At 52.7% G+C, this 16,116-nt stretch overlaps 7 protein-coding genes across 7 annotated transcripts; 3 read left to right on the top strand and 4 right to left on the bottom strand.

Moving 5' to 3' along the window:
- Positions 1 to 642: 642 nt before the first annotated feature.
- On the bottom strand, positions 643 to 4,396 carry QC763_209890 (uncharacterized protein; the record flags this gene model as incomplete). The annotated part of the gene is made up of 2 exons (XM_062910038.1): positions 2,198 to 4,396; positions 643 to 2,148 (listed from the first exon to the last, which is right to left on the bottom strand). The coding sequence occupies exons 1-2, from the start codon at positions 3,455 to 3,457 to the stop codon at positions 643 to 645; spliced, it is 2,766 nt and encodes a 921-aa protein (XP_062768904.1). The 5' UTR covers positions 3,458 to 4,396.
- On the top strand, positions 4,387 to 6,577 carry QC763_209880 (uncharacterized protein; the record flags this gene model as incomplete). The annotated part of the gene is made up of 4 exons (XM_062910037.1): positions 4,387 to 5,110; positions 5,167 to 5,646; positions 5,706 to 5,947; positions 6,011 to 6,577. The coding sequence occupies exons 1-4, from the start codon at positions 5,023 to 5,025 to the stop codon at positions 6,575 to 6,577; spliced, it is 1,377 nt and encodes a 458-aa protein (XP_062768903.1). The 5' UTR covers positions 4,387 to 5,022.
- Positions 6,578 to 6,654: 77 nt separating this feature from the next.
- On the bottom strand, positions 6,655 to 7,443 carry QC763_209870 (uncharacterized protein; the record flags this gene model as incomplete). Its single annotated transcript, XM_062910036.1, has 2 exons — positions 6,655 to 6,861; positions 6,916 to 7,443. 2 exons carry the CDS (start codon positions 7,441 to 7,443, stop codon positions 6,778 to 6,780), a joined length of 612 nt encoding a protein of 203 aa, XP_062768902.1. The 3' UTR covers positions 6,655 to 6,777.
- A 249-nt stretch (positions 7,444 to 7,692) lies between these two features.
- Positions 7,693 to 8,831, bottom strand: QC763_209860 (uncharacterized protein; the record flags this gene model as incomplete). The annotated part of the gene is made up of 3 exons (XM_062910035.1): positions 7,693 to 7,696; positions 7,748 to 8,114; positions 8,177 to 8,831. The coding sequence occupies 3 exons, from the start codon at positions 8,829 to 8,831 to the stop codon at positions 7,693 to 7,695; spliced, it is 1,026 nt and encodes a 341-aa protein (XP_062768901.1).
- A 497-nt stretch (positions 8,832 to 9,328) lies between these two features.
- Positions 9,329 to 11,411, bottom strand: QC763_209850 (uncharacterized protein; the record flags this gene model as incomplete). The annotated part of the gene is made up of 2 exons (XM_062910034.1): positions 10,716 to 11,411; positions 9,329 to 10,648 (listed from the first exon to the last, which is right to left on the bottom strand). Exons 1-2 carry the CDS (start codon positions 11,256 to 11,258, stop codon positions 9,329 to 9,331), a joined length of 1,863 nt encoding a protein of 620 aa, XP_062768900.1. The 5' UTR covers positions 11,259 to 11,411.
- A 1,733-nt stretch (positions 11,412 to 13,144) lies between these two features.
- On the top strand, positions 13,145 to 14,176 carry QC763_209845 (uncharacterized protein; the record flags this gene model as incomplete). Its single annotated transcript, XM_062910033.1, has 1 exon — positions 13,145 to 14,176. The coding sequence occupies one exon, from the start codon at positions 13,145 to 13,147 to the stop codon at positions 14,174 to 14,176; it is 1,032 nt and encodes a 343-aa protein (XP_062768899.1).
- A 972-nt stretch (positions 14,177 to 15,148) lies between these two features.
- QC763_209840 (uncharacterized protein) lies at positions 15,149 to 15,815 on the top strand (the record flags this gene model as incomplete). Its single annotated transcript, XM_062910032.1, has 2 exons — positions 15,149 to 15,322; positions 15,376 to 15,815. The coding sequence occupies 2 exons, from the start codon at positions 15,149 to 15,151 to the stop codon at positions 15,673 to 15,675; spliced, it is 474 nt and encodes a 157-aa protein (XP_062768898.1). The 3' UTR covers positions 15,676 to 15,815.
- Positions 15,816 to 16,116: the final 301 nt, after the last annotated feature.

Genomic DNA, 16,116 nt, shown 5'->3' with positions numbered 1-16,116 from the left:
CAGCTGGCTGTGTACTTTGAAGGCGCGCGTCGTATATTCTTTGCCCGTCTTCGATATCAATATCAAGTATCGTCGGTTTCGTCTGCCGTCGGTGTCGTCGTAGGTTACTCTCAGCTCAAGCCCCAGGATGGCCGCTGATCATGTCCCTCCGTGGGCCCCTCCACCAGCCTCGAATTCCAGTTGTCGGGGGAAAAAAGTTGGGGTTACCACATCGGGCGTGCCGGTAACACCGTCGGGCTTTCTTTGACAAAGACAAAGCAATTGTCAGTCGTCAGCTGCCTCTCGTCGAAAAAGGAGTGTCACGTAAACGAAAAAAAAAATCAAAAGTCAATCAGCCGCAAACCGTTGCAACCATCGCCAATTGAATCTTGAGGACAGCTTGACCTTTCTGTAGCAGATTCCAGCGCCAAGCCATGCGCCGCCAGTTCCAGCTCCACGCTAACGGTTGGCAGACCCCTGTCAGCAACCCCTGATTGCGGGGGCGGGTGCATGCGTGGGGCAAGTATCAACCTTTAAGACAAGGCTGAAGACATGATGAAGAAGAAGAAGAAAAAGACACACAAGTATATCATGTTCCCGTTATTCACCAATCTTCTGCGACCTATCTAAGCATACTCCTCAACCCGACTTTACAGCATCAAATTAATACCGCTCCATCAACCACAACCTCCTCACCTCAGCCCCCATCTTCCCCAAAAACTCGTCCTCAAACTTTTTGATAGCCACATACCTCTCCACCAACTCATCCCCCAACATCTCCACCATCTCCGTATCCTCCTGCAGCGCCCTCAACGCCTCCTCAACACTAGCCGGAAGCATCTGCGAAATTCCCAGCTCCTTCCGATCCATATCACTCAACTTGGCCGGGTCCATCTCGCAATCGTCCCAAACCATCTTCTCCTCTGTTTCCACTCCCCTGATCCCCGCCAGCAACACTGCTGAAGCGACGAAGTATGGGTTTGCCAGCCCATCAATAATCTTCACCTCCCAGTGCGACCCCTCAATCTTCCTGAGCGCTGTCTCCCTGTTCTGCGTGCCCCAGGCTACCCACCGCCCGCCAGCCCAAACGCCGTCTTGCGCCCTATCGTAGCTTGCCGCGTTGGAATAGCTAAAAGCCGTGATGGCGCGCAGATGCTTGAGAACACCAGCGTAAAAGTGCCGCGTCACCTTCTCCGCATCAAAAGCGTCGGCTTCGGGCAGGATGCTCATGTGCATATGAGCGGCAGTGCCACATGCTTTGGCAAATGGCTTGGGGTGGAGTGTCATCTTGAAGCCCGCTTCTGTGGCCAGGTTGGCCATGACATCTCGGGTGTGCAGCAGGGTATCAACTGCCTGAACGGGCGGGTAGGGCGGAAGGATGAGTTCGAACTGGCCAGTGGCAGACTCGGCGTGAATCTGCTCCACGTAAATATCCATCTGGGCGAGGGTCTCCACCATGTTTTTGAGCAAAGCGTTGATCTTGGGGTTGGCGTAGTACTTGGAGACAGACCACGCGTGGCCGTCGGTCTTGAGAGCTGTGTAGCGGTCCACAACCGAATCGTCTTCGACACGCTCCAGTAACAGAAACTCAATCTCGAACCCAAGCAGAAACCCGAGTCCCTTCTGGGAGCCGATCTCGACTGACCGAAGGAGCAGCGATCGTGGACAAAGCGCCACGGGAAACCCGTCCTGCTCGCGAAACTCGCCGTGCATGCTGATGTGTCCTGCAACAGGGCCATGCTTGAGAGAGGAGAAATCGGGATGTAGACGATATTCTCCTGTTGCTGAGGAGCTCGGAATGAGATGGTCGTTCTGGATCATACCAAAAACAGCCTTGGTGATACCAATGTCCAGCGACCTGCCGGCCTCCAATAGGGTCATAAACTTGCGGAACGGAACCAGACGCATACGCTGCAGGGCGGTATAATCGTTCCAGCAGATCTGAACAAACGTCGGCTCAATTGTGTTGTTAAGGAGCTCGCGGAGCAGCGTAAGGTTGCGGGATGGGTTGGGATATCTCGCGAGAGACCTGCTCGCAACTTCCTCTGGCTTTGGAAAGTCCAGCCCCAGATGATACAGCTTGTTGGCATTCTTGAAGAGCAGATCCTGGACAAGTACGATAGCGGCTCTCCAGCCGATTTGCCCTTTCAAGACGTAACTGCAAAGAACCTGCGCACGTTAGCCAACCTGCCGACTCTAGTAGTTCTTTGGCACTTACGTTTTCAAAAGCCTCCCTCATCTGCATGATCGCCAGCAGATACGTCTCGGGAAACCAATGTCCATCTGTACTCCACAAGATCTTGGACCAGGGACACAGTTCCAGAATCTCCATGAGCACCCTCTCCTGTCCGTCCTTACTGATGCAGGGAAAGACTTCCCCAATGTCGGCATACACATTCTTATACACCGTAGCCATGTACGCAATCTCTTTCGTGAAGGGATAGCCAGCATGTAGCAGCACCATGGGCACGTCCGGGTACGACCTGATGAACTCCTGCAAGTGACTCGGCGAGGCCTTGGCCAGAGTCAAGTCACTATCTCCCAGGCCGGTATGGAACTGAATCGGTTTCCTGGGCTTTCTGATGATATCCTCTTCGTGATTCTTCCCCATGTAGTCTCGAATCAGGGTTGCCGTCCTGTGGATGACGTAGTCGTTCAAGCTCGAGTCCTCCAGCCTCGCGGTGCGCACCTTCAAGAACTTTTTGACGACTTCCTTCAACGCGGGCTGGACAGCATCCCCACTCGGTTCCTTGCCGGCAACGTCCAGCCCAGTCCTGTAAGCAACCACACTCTTGAACCCAACCACAAGAGGGTCGTCGATTGCGTTTTTGATAGCATTGTCAAACGACCCTGCCCAGTTCTCCCAAAACTCCTTCAGGGCAGCGGGGTCCTTGATGATTGCCTCTGCTTTCTGCACGTCATGGAACTCGCCCGCGCTAAGATGCTTGATCAGGTCCGAGGCAATGGCCTCGATTCTAACGATTCTCCTGCATGGGCTCTGGACATACGAAGTATGCCAATCGAGGTCTTCCACAGCTTCCTTGTTGTCCAACCCATCGTCCAAGAGGATGGTGTGCACACCCTCCAGACAGCGGCTTATCCAGTCACCCCAGATATCGGGTTCATCAGGATCCAGGCGGACGGCCTCAAGCTTGGCAACGACGCTCTCCCAGTTGGGTGCACATTTGAGTTCTGTAGATAGCTGTCTAACGGCGCGCAGGTGGGCAAGAGAGGTGGTGGCGCTTTCGATGGCGTCGCCTGATGCTTCAGAGGTGATGTGGAGCAGGGGGTATTTTCCTGTCTGGTTGTCCCAGTTCAGAAGAGGATGGGCATGATGGTCGACGATGGGTGTCGTTCGGATGGTGTGGATGAGCAGGTCTAGTTGCGTCTGGGTGATGGTGTTCTTGGGGAATTTATCAGCACTTGATGGCTGACCAATTGTATCATGATACTGGAAGGGCTGAGATATATGTACCATTGTGTCTGTGGCCAAGGCCAAGCTGGCTCGAGCGAGTGGTGTCGAGTTGTAGAGGTATCTGCGATAGAATTAGGTCTGTGACAGCTACCACATCACGCAACAGATCAGGAAGTGAAAAGGTCGTACATGAAACGGAGGGCCGGCCCAGAAGAATGATGTCGGGCTGTTCTGATGGAGAGTCCGAGAGGCAAGCAGCTCCGAAAAAGATGTGTCAGTGCCCAAGTGCCAAGCGATGATGCCAGGAGCGATCATCAAGACGAGTGGTTCTTTCCCGTCCTCCAGTTCCATGCAGCTTGGGCCGGTGCCGAGACGATCGCCTTGCTCAGGGTTCTCCTTGTGTCACTATCAAAACAAGAAATCGAATTTGACATGAATTTCTGCAGAGGATATCACTACGAAGTGCGTGATGAATCATGTCAAATTCAATAGGGCTGAGCTTAATGAACGCTAATAGCTGGGGTTAGCGGAGTGAGCTCATTGCCAAGCAGCGGATGGTTATCACTTGGCATCAGTGAACCAGGTTAAGCGGTGATTCGATTCATATCTCTCAAATCCAAAGAGATGAAAAGAAGCGCCAGGAGTAACCTAATGATGGCTTTGGTTTGCCAATCAATAATCAATATCATCAGCCTGTCTGACAGGAGATGGCAGTGCTGGCACCAGACATGACAGAAACGGTGCCTGGGCCGAAGTGGTGGCCCGTGCTACCCCCTGCTGTCCAAGATTGCGGGAGCGTCGCTTGGCAAATGCTTGGTTGAATCGCCAAGAGCGGCGAATTCGACCAGTTCCCCATCATTCAAGATGCCAAGTCTCGAAGGAGAGGATTGAGTTGAGAGAAAACAACAGACGTCATGCCTCGCTCAGGGAGAGCTCCAAAAGAGAGCACCAGCTGGAATGTAGCTCTCCCAGCGATATGAATCAGCGGGAGGCAGCCCCCCTCGTGTTCCCTTATCAGCCCATCCCTCCCTGTCCACAAGCCACTATCCCGACCGTGTGCCTCTTTCCGGAAGTGATGGCTGTATGCGATACAATAACATCCTTGCTGCGCTGTTAGACAACCCCTCGGCTTTCCGTGAGCCGTTTCGTGTCATCCCACGCCCGGCAGTATCGATTCGACCGTCCTCCCAAGCATCTGCAAGACCACCCAGATTTCATTAGTGCTGTGTCTCGCTCCCACACGCGCGCATCAAGACGCAGATTAGCGACACCTCTTGCCCCCCATTCCAAGTTTTCCCTCTCTCTCTCTCTCTCTCCTTGCCCCGTATTTTTTCCTTGATCGCCATCCGTCAAAGCCGAAAATACGCGTGACACAACAGCACTCGTTCAGTCTCCGGCATACACTCGCTTTTCGCAAACAACTCAATTACGAAAAACAGCAACAGCAGGAGAAGAATAGAAGAAGAAAAAACAACAAAAAAAACCAACATCATCATCGCGGCTCTGATGGTTTCGACTTAGCTACATCACTACCACCACATTCGTTTTTCACATTCTTCACCCCCCTTTCCGGTCGCTTTCTCTATTTCGTCACCAAGAAACAAACCACCACAACATTGATACCAAAGATGATTTCACCAATACGACACACAGCAGCCGTTCTGCTCAGTGGCGCCGCCGTCGCCAACGCCGCCACTTATAGCATCGCGTCCGCTGGTGCGCTTCCCCTTTCTTCAGCTGCCCTGACCTTGACGATACTAACAATTCCCCAGCCGACATCAAACAAACCTCCTCCCTCCTCGCCTGGGACCTCCTCCAATACTACAAAGGCAACCTCACCGGCCAAACCCCCGGCATCCTCCCTGGTCCTCCCCCAGCAGGCGATTACTACTGGTGGGAAGGCGGCGCCATGTGGGGGACCCTGATCGACTACTGGAAATTCACCGGCGACGACAGCTACAACGATCTCATCACCCAAGCCATGCTGTGGCAGGTAGGCCCAGACAAGGACTACATGCCCCCCAACGTCACCGCCTCCCTGGGGAACGACGATCAAGGGTTCTGGGGCATGTCGGCGATGCTGGCCGCGGAAAACAACTTTCCTGATCCACCAGAGGATGAACCGCAGTGGTTGGCGTTGGCGCAGGCCGTGTTCAACACCCAGGCGAGCCCGGACAGGCATGACGAGACGTGCAACGGGGGGTTGAGGTGGCAGATTCCTTGGTCGAATAATGGGTATAATTACAAGAATAGTTGGTCTCATGACAGCCGGCGGCTCGTCCAGAGGGAACAAGGCACTAACACGAGACAGGTATCGCAAACGGATGCTTCTTCAACCTGGGCGCGAGACTGGCCCGGTACACGGGCAACACCACGTACGCCGACTGGGCGGAAAAGACATGGGACTGGATGAGAGGAGTCGGGTTCATGGACGAAAAGTACAACATCTACGACGGCGGGCACGTCGAACACAACTGCACCGACATCAACCGGGCGCAGTTTTCGTACAACAACGGGGTGTTTTTGCTTGGGGCGGCATACATGTATAATTATGCATGTTTTTCTCTAACCCCTCATTGTGGTTGCTGAAGTCAAAGGTTGGCTAACACGTCCTAGACAAATGGTAGTGACATTTGGCGCGAACGCCTCGACGGTCTCACCGACGCCACCATCCGCGTTTTCTTCCCCGACAACATCGCTTACGAGGTCGCCTGCGAGGAGCACATGTCTTGCACGACGGACATGCTCAGCTTCAAGGGCTACGTCGCCCGCTGGATGGCCACCGCCACCCAGGTCGCGCCTTTTCTCGCCCCGAAGGTGTTGCCTGTTCTGCAGAACTCGGCCAAGGCGGCTATTGCCAGCTGTGTAGGCGAGAAGAACGGACAGAGAGCCTGTGGGTTTAAGTGGTCCACGGGCACCTTTGACGGGAGCCAGGGGGCGGGGCAGACGATGAATGTCTTGGGGGCCGTGTCGTCGTTGTTGACCGAGCAGAGCAGGCCTCCTGTGACAAATTCGACGGGAGGCACGAGCAAGGGGGATCCGAACGCGGGGAGCCAGAGTGATAACTTCAAGGACAAGTACCTGCCGCCGACGACGGGGGACAAGGCGGGCGCGGGGATATTGACGGTGTTGATATTGGTTAGTGTGGTGGGGACGTTTGGGTGGATGAGCACTGGTGTTTGAGAGGGGGGTTAAATCTTGGAAGGCTGTTGTTTTTGTGACGGGGAAATGACAAAATAGGGACCTGGGGGGAATTCATTCGGGGGTTTTTGGTTCGTATGTATGTATTTAGTGTGGGACCGTCTCGCTTTTGGTGTAACTTTATTGCAGTGTCATTTCGTTTGAGAGTGCGATGTCATGGTTGAGATTGTTGTGTATCTAAATCAAGGCCATATCTCCTTTAGGGTCTTGATAATCTTGCATGTACTTTTGTGGCCACCTTCTGTCCAGCCTTTAACTTGACACTCCTGTTCTCCCCCATTAGCATCATCATTTCTTATATTCAACAGTGAGAGGCATACCTTGGAACAATACCCCACCCCCCTACACCCCGTACACTTGGCCAGCTCCTCCTCCCTCCCTTCCTTGCCGCAACTCCCACACTTCCCCTCCCCCTCCTCAATCACAAACTCCCAATCCTGCCCCACCTCTACCACCTTTTCCAGCTTGCCTGGTATCACCCTCAGCCCGGACTTTCCTTGCCACTCATCCTTGCCCCCGGGGATCACAACCTTGCCTTGCTTCACCTCATCTGAGGAGTCAGTTCTTTTGGCATTTGGCAAGAGGACACAATTCCCCTTTTTGAGACCTAGGGCCTTGAAGTCAACGTCGGAGGCGTGGGGAGAGGCGTGGAGGTCGGACCAGGTCAGGGCGAAGGAGGTGGAGGAGAGGTCCGAGCAGATTAGGGTTGGGCGGGTGAGGGAGAGGTTTTCTTTTATCTCGGCGAGGAGGTAGTATGTTTCTGAGGGGGGTGGTGGGGATGCGGCGGTGGAGGGGATGGTGTTGAAGGTTTTGAAGATGAGGGGAGAGGTGAAATCTGGGGGTGGCATTGTGGGTGAGTTGGGGGGGTGTTGAGATGGGGAGGAGAGAAGGATGATGAGAGATAGATGAAGTGAGATGCGAGAGCTTGGTGGTGTAAGGTGAGGGGTGAGGGTGAGGGTGAGGGTGAGTGGTGAGTGAGATGGTTGAAATGCGGGGAGCGGTCAGCAACTGAAGTTAAACTCACCCCACCTAAACCTTGGCGTTTTCAGGGGGCTTTAGGGGTCAACACCAACATGCTTGTTATAAACACCCCTTAGCTACCTTTCCATTGCAAAATACTGGTTTGGGACGCCGTAAACATACATCCCTTACTTTGAACCCTCACCCTCCTCCTCCTCCTCTGCCTCCTCCTCTGCCTCGTCCTGCTCCTCCTCCTTCGCCAAAACCTGCTCATACAAAACATCACTCCTCACACTAAACTTGACCCCCTGCTTCACCTCATCCCCCGAGTGCAGCACGGCGCTGTGCTGAAAAACCAACACCCTCCCCGCCTTGCACTCGACATCGTACCTCCTCTTCTCATCCGAGCTAAACAGCGTCGTCGCCCCGCCCACCAACTCAGTACTGTCCGGGTCCTCGGCCGTAGCCTTGCAATCGTTCAAGTAAATATGCACCGTAAGCAACGTCTTGACAACCTTCTCCTTATCCATCGAAGCATAATACGCACTGTCACAATGCGCTATAGTCATCCTCATTAGCACCCATTCGTGTTCCCCTTCCACCCTCATCAGTGTCACTCACGCTGGAAAAACCCCCCCTTCTCATACCTCAGAAACCTAAGCCGCTCATTCATCCTCCTCATCACCCACCTCCCCCTCCCCCCATCCCCGTGCCACTCGCCCCGCCCCGTCACCTTCTTGATCCTCTCCTGCCCCTGTATAACCTCAATCTCCCTCCTCAACCCCTCCACACTCAAACACCGCTCCCAAATCCTGTCCGCGACTTCTTTTGTATCCCAAATGATCCTGTCGCTCCGCCTGTAGCTCGGCTCATAAAGTTCGAATCCTGAGCCCACATTCACCAGCGCCGGGCTCCAGGGTCCGTTGTTTGCGCCAGAGGCGGCGGTCGGGCTATCCAGCGGTACTGATTCCTCTGCGTACTCGATCAGTTGGCCACATTCCGAAGGGGAGAGGACGTTTTCGAGGATGAAGGCTAGCTTCCCCTTGTTTTCGGGGATGGCGGTTGAGGTCCAGTCTAGGGGGTGGAAGGTGATTGGTTTTGCGTCTGGGACGAGGGCCGGGTCGGGGGTGAGGGAGAGGAAAGAGGAGGGGATGTCGACGGGGAGGGAGACGTATTTGGTTTGGATGGGCTTGTGGGGTTGGATGTGAGGGTGGGGTGTGGGTTTCTTTTCCTCGGAGGAGGAGGAGAGGAAGGGCCATTTGATGGAGGAGAGCATGGTGACGGACTGGCGGTGAGGGGATTGTTGGGTGATATGTCTGTAGGTGGTGGTGAACGATGGTGGTTGCTGTGCAGGATAAATATGTCCTGTTGAATGATGAGAAAGGGAGCGGAGAGGGTGAAGAGGCCTGTACAAAACTATGTCTACGGTGATGATGTGTTGTTACAACGAGGCGTGGTGGTACTTTGAAACCATGAGCTAGCTGCCTGGGCTCTTGGCAGAGGCGACGCGCCTCATAGGGCTGGTCGGACCCCTGTTCTCAGGATGGTATGGTGTCCCGGTTCAGGACTTTTACGAGGTCCAATCCGAGGTGATCTGCCATGAATTCAAAGTCCTGAAGACAATTCGTCTCGTCACTGTTTGTCACAGCCCAGATCAGCATCGTATGAGAAAACGACAGACACACATACTCACTCACTCACTCAAACATGGCTGCCTGAATACTTGAGAGTCTGCCTAAACGCGGCATCTCATATACACTCGCGTCTATGGCATCATGCAGCCGCCTCTAACCCCAAGTTCTTGTATCCCAGCAACCGCTTCGCGCTCAACCAAAGTTCAAACGCCTCAAGCTTCAATTCTACTCTCAAGAATCCCAGCCAGGCAGCAAACACCCTGATGGCATTTGGTGGCCAGTACAGACTCCCTCTCTTCTTGATCTCTTCCAGCTGCTCGTAAAACACCGTCCGCATGCAATACCTGGCCAGAATCAGGAACTGTCTGACCGGCCCCTGCTTTGTATGCAAACTCTCATCCAGACTCCTCGTCAAGTCGTTCGTCTTCAGAATCAACAGGATAATTCTCGGCACTTGTCCCAACATCTGCACCAAGTCCGCCAGCAAACCCTCTTGCAACGCAGTGCTCATGGTCTTTTGCTCGCTCGCCTCCTTCGGCTTCATCACACCACCCTCATTGGTGTCGCTCACAATCATAAAGTCCCTCCCAGTGATGGCCGAGGCAAACAGAGGGAACTTGTCCTCCCCAATGCCCGCCACCTCGTTGACATACTTCTTCATCCCTTCCATATCCCCATCAATCACTGCCAGCCACATCTTGGCGTAGCTCCTCCTCAAATCCTGGGGGATATCTCTATACAGCCCGTGGTCATAGAGCACAATATCAAAGTTCGGCCCTCTTCTTCTAGTGTCGTTCTTTCGAATGGCGATGTTGCCTCCGTGAGGATCGCAGTGCAGCGGGGCCCCCTCACCAAAAATCATCTCGTTGAATATCCTCGCCAAGGTGGCAGATACCTCGTCTCTGTCGATCCCTTGCGAGTCCATGTAGTCCAAATCATCCAGTCTCTTGCCCGTTTCGCATGCCATAACCAAAATGCGCTTCTTCGCCCAGAGCACATCCGGGATCACCAGCGGCAGAGGCTGTGACAGACTCCCAAAGTACTCCTTTGTCCGTTTCGAATTCTCAGCCTCGCATTCGAAATTGAGTTCTTGCGGTAACGAAACCTCTACTTCGGAGGATAGCCACTCGAGGTCATATTCAGGAAAGAAGCGCTTCAATGTGGAAAAGGTAAACGAGGTGAGGTTCATGTCGAGTTTGGCCCATTTCTTAAGGGATGGGTGCTGTACTTTGACGGCGACCCTTTGACCAGTTTCCCTGATCGTAGCCATATGGACCTGCGCAAGAGAGGCGGCACCTATCGGCTCGGGGGAGAACTCGGAAAAGTAATCCAAAAGGTCTTGTCCGGTATCGGCTTTGAACATGGCTTGGATCGATTCGAACGAGGAAACGGGACATCTATCTTGGAGGGGGATGAACGTCGTGGTCCATTCGGGTGGGAGGAGATAGTTCATTGCGCTCTGTTGAAAAAGTCATGTTAGCCCCTGAATGGTCAGTGAACGACGAACGAAAGGGGGTGCCACAAACCAGATGCTGTCCCAACTTGATGAAGATGCCACCACTCTGCTCTAGAACCTTTAATGTCCTGTCGGCACATCTCTGGTGGCAGGCCTTGAGCAGAGTTTCCTTCTCTTCTGGCTTCTCCACCTTATCCCGCCGGCCGAGGGTGGTGTAGTAGTCGTTGATGCAGAGTACCAGTGCGGCAGCCACCCTGCCCGTTCTCTCCATCGCTTCATACGAGTTCTTGATGTCGTCCCCGAAGGCAAGTAAACTTCCACCAACCGTAGCGGCGGCGGCGGCGACACCACCTCCTGTTGCGGCCAGCACAGCTGACCTCCTGGCTCTCGATCTGCCACCATAGTTATGGTCCTGGCGCCCTCCGTTGTCGCCAGTCTTACTGCCATATCGTCTCGTTGTCGGGCCATTCGCGCGAAGTAGGCTCGGAACCCCTTTTCGAAGTGTTGGAATCGAGTTGCGACACTTGGCGCATGTCCAACCGGCTTGTTGAGCGAAACTCGTAGTGGGGCCTAGACGCCTCGTGGCGGCGAGAGAGGCTCTCGAGGATAACATTTCGTCGTTTTCGTATATTAAAAGAATCGTATTAAGGCATTAGAGAGAAAAGAGGAAAATCTAGGGAAGGGCGGACGTCTGGGGAGGCGGCATCGGAATTGGCGCAATGCACAGAGAAATTGTTGAGGGCATCGCCTCTTTCACTTTTTTAAAGTGGCCGCGCCGAGGCACGGGCACCTGCCATTGTCCAGCATTAATTGGATCGGGTGACCGGTGCCGGCTGGGACAGCCTGGATCTTCATGGGTGATCTGGGTTAGGGTTGAAGCGGGACATCATCATGAGAATAGAACAATAAATACTGTCAAATTTTGAGGATTTCAGAAGGCATAAAAGTGAGGTTATCTACACAACTGATGCAAGCAGAGCTTTATCTCCAAACTGGGTTCAGATGAACGCGCGAACAGACATCTTGAGTCAAGGTGGCAGAGTCCGAGAGTAAAGATGCTGCTGGGTAGAGATGCCCAAAGCTGGCCAATCAGGCACCCCTGTCCCATGCGTGTAAGTGAATGCTTCCCTTTTTGGCTCCACGACAACACACACCATCTTCAAAGAGCGTGCACAAAGACTATCTGAGACTGCAAAACTCTTGAAAATATGTCCACCAAAACTTTGTGAAAGCAAGAGCCCGGACAGTCTTCTTGCTCTGCCAGTTTACCAGATTTCCTATAGATCGTGGGACTGGCTGTTTTAAAGCTGTGAACCATTGTGTGAATTGCTGGATGCTGCCCCTATCCTAACATTATGTCCCAGCAAAACCTCCACGAGGTAACAAAAGTATAATACTCCCAGGTATGTGGGGCCAATGTTCATCAGATCTTCTGCATTAAGTCGGGATTGAGGTTATGAGCAAGTAGCGAATATCTTGTGGGGCTATTGTAGAAGAACACTTTCCCATTCCAGGTATTTCGGGTGATAGAAAGAGATTATTAGAATTAACTATCATTCAGATCTATTTGTGAGATATCAGTCTCTGTTATCTTATTCACAATGTGTATCTCAAAACCCCAAGCCCTATATCCGCCCATGCCATAGACAAACCACATCTCCTGGTCTCTAAGGGCGTTTAGCGGTGTAATTATTGTCCTCTGCATGTGGTTGTCATTAAGCTGGCAGTTGAAGAAAAGGTATATCCTATGGGAAGCGACGTGAAGGCGTCTGCCTAGTTGAACAGTTTTACAGCCCATTGTTGAACTTCAGATGATTCCGATCTCGGTGATATCTGGCCATGGAGACACATATGGAAAGAGCGAAAGGCCCCTACAGGTACCCAATAGACATGTACAATACGAAGAGTTCGTGTCCTGAAGTGAATACGGACAGGGAGTCGTCAAGAGGAAGATGCCTAACAAGGCCTTGCGTATCTTATACCTGTCCATTGCTACAGATAGTAGCGCATGGTAGGAAGGTCTACGTTGTGTAGTCATCAGCCATCGCTTTCTAGGTACCTTAAGAATAATTAATACTTGCAGGAATTGGCACAAAGCAGCTCTTTCCAGGTTGTCTTTGGGGTTCGTTTTGCTTCCTCAGGCGCCCAGACAGGGGTTCTAGGAGATGTTTATGCTCGCATCGTCGTGCGTGTTCAAGTCGCCATACACCTGCTCTACAGCTCCAAGAGAATATCGCGGACCTCCCCGTCATTGTTCTCATTCTCCCCTCACACAATACCACACCGCCGAGCTTCACGCGGAGCCTCACGAACAACTGAGACCCGCGCAGTTCATCGAACGCTCAGGAGCACTGTCAGCCTTGATAGACGGAATCTCCGCAATTTATTTCATATTTGAGCCATCAAATTTCCTTGTGCTATTTTTGAACCCTCTCACAACTCACCATCACACTCCCGACCTCACCAACTTCACCATCAACCTCCGACCCGTCAGGAAAGATGTCGATGACGAAGCAGGCCACTAAGATCGCCCAAACCTCCCGGTTGGATCGTGGCTATTTTGAGCCTCACGTCTCGTCTCCGCTCCGACCCCTGGTTTTGGACCCCGAGTCGCAGATTGAAGAGGGTGACCCGTCTATCGACGAGGACGTCCCGGCTACGACCACTGCTGGCCCCGCTTCTCTGACCGACGAGGCTGAAAATAGCACTGCTGCCCAAACCTCCGGGACCGACGACGACGAGATCGATGAGAAGAAGCTCGATGACGACAAATTCGACGATGACGATGACAAGGACTCTGCCCGTGTTCCTCTGGGCGACATTACTCACCTTCTCACCATTCCGGCCAACTCCAAGACTTTTGGCCTGCCCCAAATTGCCCGTCCCACTTCCCACAACTTTGCTCCCAGGAAGACCCACAAAGTTGCAGAGCAAGGCCCAGAGCCTGAGCCCTCTGGAAAATCCCAGGCTGCCATCGACATTCCTCGCACCCACCGCAATAACGCTGCTTCGAGTTTCAATTTGAAGGTTGAGCTTCCTGAGCAGGACGAGAACGCCCAACCTCTCGCGATGCCTCCCCGCCGCCGCTCTGGGCCTTTTGCTCATCGTGCTGGACCTTCGACTCATTATATTCACGTCCCATCTTTCGTCAACAACGACGGATCTCCCGATCACGCCGAGATGGCTCGCCAGTGGGTTCTCGAGTACCGCAAGGAAATCCAAGAGTGCGAGGAATGGAATGCCGAGTCTCGCAAGCTCATGTCCATGAGAGGCACTCCTCGTGGTCGCCGACTCGTCAAGAAGTCTGGCCGCATCAGCTCCAGCCCTCTTTCCAAGAGCGAGACCAAGACGAAGTTTGGCTTTGACCTTGGCGAGCAGGAACAGAAACTGGACTTTGAGATCTTTGTCGACGAGGACTGCGAGCCTATCACCTCCTCTGCAGCTAAGAAGTGGAAGATGAAGGCTGTCGCTGCTGTAGTCGAGGACACAGACTCAATCTCCGACTTTGAGTTGCCTTCTCCCATCTTCTAGGACTCGTCTCTCCTCAACGCCTCCACTCCTGCCAATTAGGTCAGCAGCAATTTCCACTCTCTATCCAACATAGAGGCGCATACGGAACTCACCCAAGGACGCTACACACGACATCAAACGACACGAGTTACGGTTATGCAAGTTATGCAGTTACGCTCTTCGATTGTTTTCTTTTTAATTTTCCCATTCTTATAAATTTTGCGACACGCGCCGGATGCGCATGACAAGGACACGGCGTTTTGGGGGGTGGTCATTTGTGGTACAGAAATCGGGTCAATTGTTCATCGTTTTTCTTTCTCTGGTTTCGACGGATGGGGTTACGCGGTTCCCTAATCGTCAATCGGGTTTCATCAAGTCTTGGCTGGCCTATAGTCTAGGATAGGCTCCATCGGAAATGGTTTACACTTCTTGTTTCTGCCGCCAACCAACATACACAACGTTAGTAGCGTGGTTTGATAGGCGATGGGGTCTGGAGGATGAAATATACACAGGTTACTTCTGTCTTGTTGTGCCATGATTTTTTTTCTTTTTTTTTCTTTTGGCCGATTGTGTCGTCGTCGTATGTATGTATTCAGTGTGCCTGAAGTCAGTCTTGAGGCTTTCAACAAGCCATCGGCATCTCAAATCTCGATCAAATCGATCAAATCACACTTCCAACGGCTCTTAACTTGGCTTTAAAGTGACATGTGGGCAAGTGACGAAGAAGTCGGACCATTGCCAAGTGATGAGCAGCCACTCACACAGGCAGAACCCGCAGGATCATCTGTGGAAACTTCCATCCGCCCCCAAAGCTCCAACAATCGAAGGATGTCGTTGAACATGGAGCCAAGACATTGGCGTCACCAGCCAGTCGGCTGGGAGCAGATCGGCACTTGAGAACCTACCCGCTACCCTAGGGCGGGGCTGCAGGGGCTGGTGACAGGGTCCTCGCTGGGCTCTCTGGGGTCTGTGATGTAATTGACGTCATTTGTGATGTCCTCCAGCTTCATATTCCGCCAAAGCACACTCCAGACGAGATATTTAGAGGTCTCCTGTTATCGATTCTGTTCTTCCCAATCAGTTCACCAGACCAATCAATCAATCAAGCAGTTCAAAATAAGCACCGACTCAAAAGACTTTGTCTCACGACAACAATCACCACATCAAGTAAGCTCCTTGAACTCTCAAGAGTTTGAAGCAGATGTGCTGACCCCCATCAGAAACCACACACAAACACAGCCAACATGACTCAATCCAAGGCCGACAAGATCGAAGAGGTCCGCCAGAACCTCCCCGTCCCGCAGATGCCCCCCAAGGCCTCCGACTGGCAGTCCGCCGACGCTAGCAAGACCAACGTCGGCAGTGGTCGTTTTTCGAGCGATGTTTCAACCGGTCCCGGTTCCACAGCTGGACTGAGGGAGCCTGCGACCAAGGCTTCGGAGGATATTGATATGAGCGGAATTGGTCGTCAGGGCAAGGATGGTTTGAGCGAGCCTCCCAAGGATGCTCGGTCAAAGTAAATGGGAGAATGATGGGATTTGATTTTAGCGATATTTACTGCATAATGGTTATGAGGGCAGGGTGATGGACATGATGGCCGTCGCTGCTGAATATAAAATAATTTGAAGTTACACTACTAGACTTGACAGAATATCGTGATGCGTTGAATTGATGTTGTTGTTGCTACCTGCTGAAACGTCACCGCTGTATCCTCCATTTGAAGATATTGGATTCAACTTCCAGATTCCACATGCAGCATGCCCGTACACCTACTTCCCTTGCTCGCTTTCCGGTTACGCTGTTGAAGTCCAAATCAGGTGTTAAAAGAACACACATTAACCTTCAAACGGTGTAAACCTGGCGCGAGTAAGTAGCCCAGTGGACGAGACACCACTGTCTAGAATCTGCACGTCTCCCACGGGTGGTCTTGACCTATTTGCCACATCATCTTGAATTGGAAC

Source organism: Podospora pseudopauciseta (genome assembly GCF_035222475.1).
Source record: "Podospora pseudopauciseta strain CBS 411.78 chromosome 2 map unlocalized CBS411.78m_2, whole genome shotgun sequence".
In the NCBI taxonomy this organism is placed as follows: Eukaryota; Fungi; Ascomycota; class Sordariomycetes; order Sordariales; family Podosporaceae; genus Podospora; species Podospora pseudopauciseta.
Note: the sequence above shows the minus strand (reverse complement) of the source record. Positions and strands in the feature narration are given on the sequence as shown.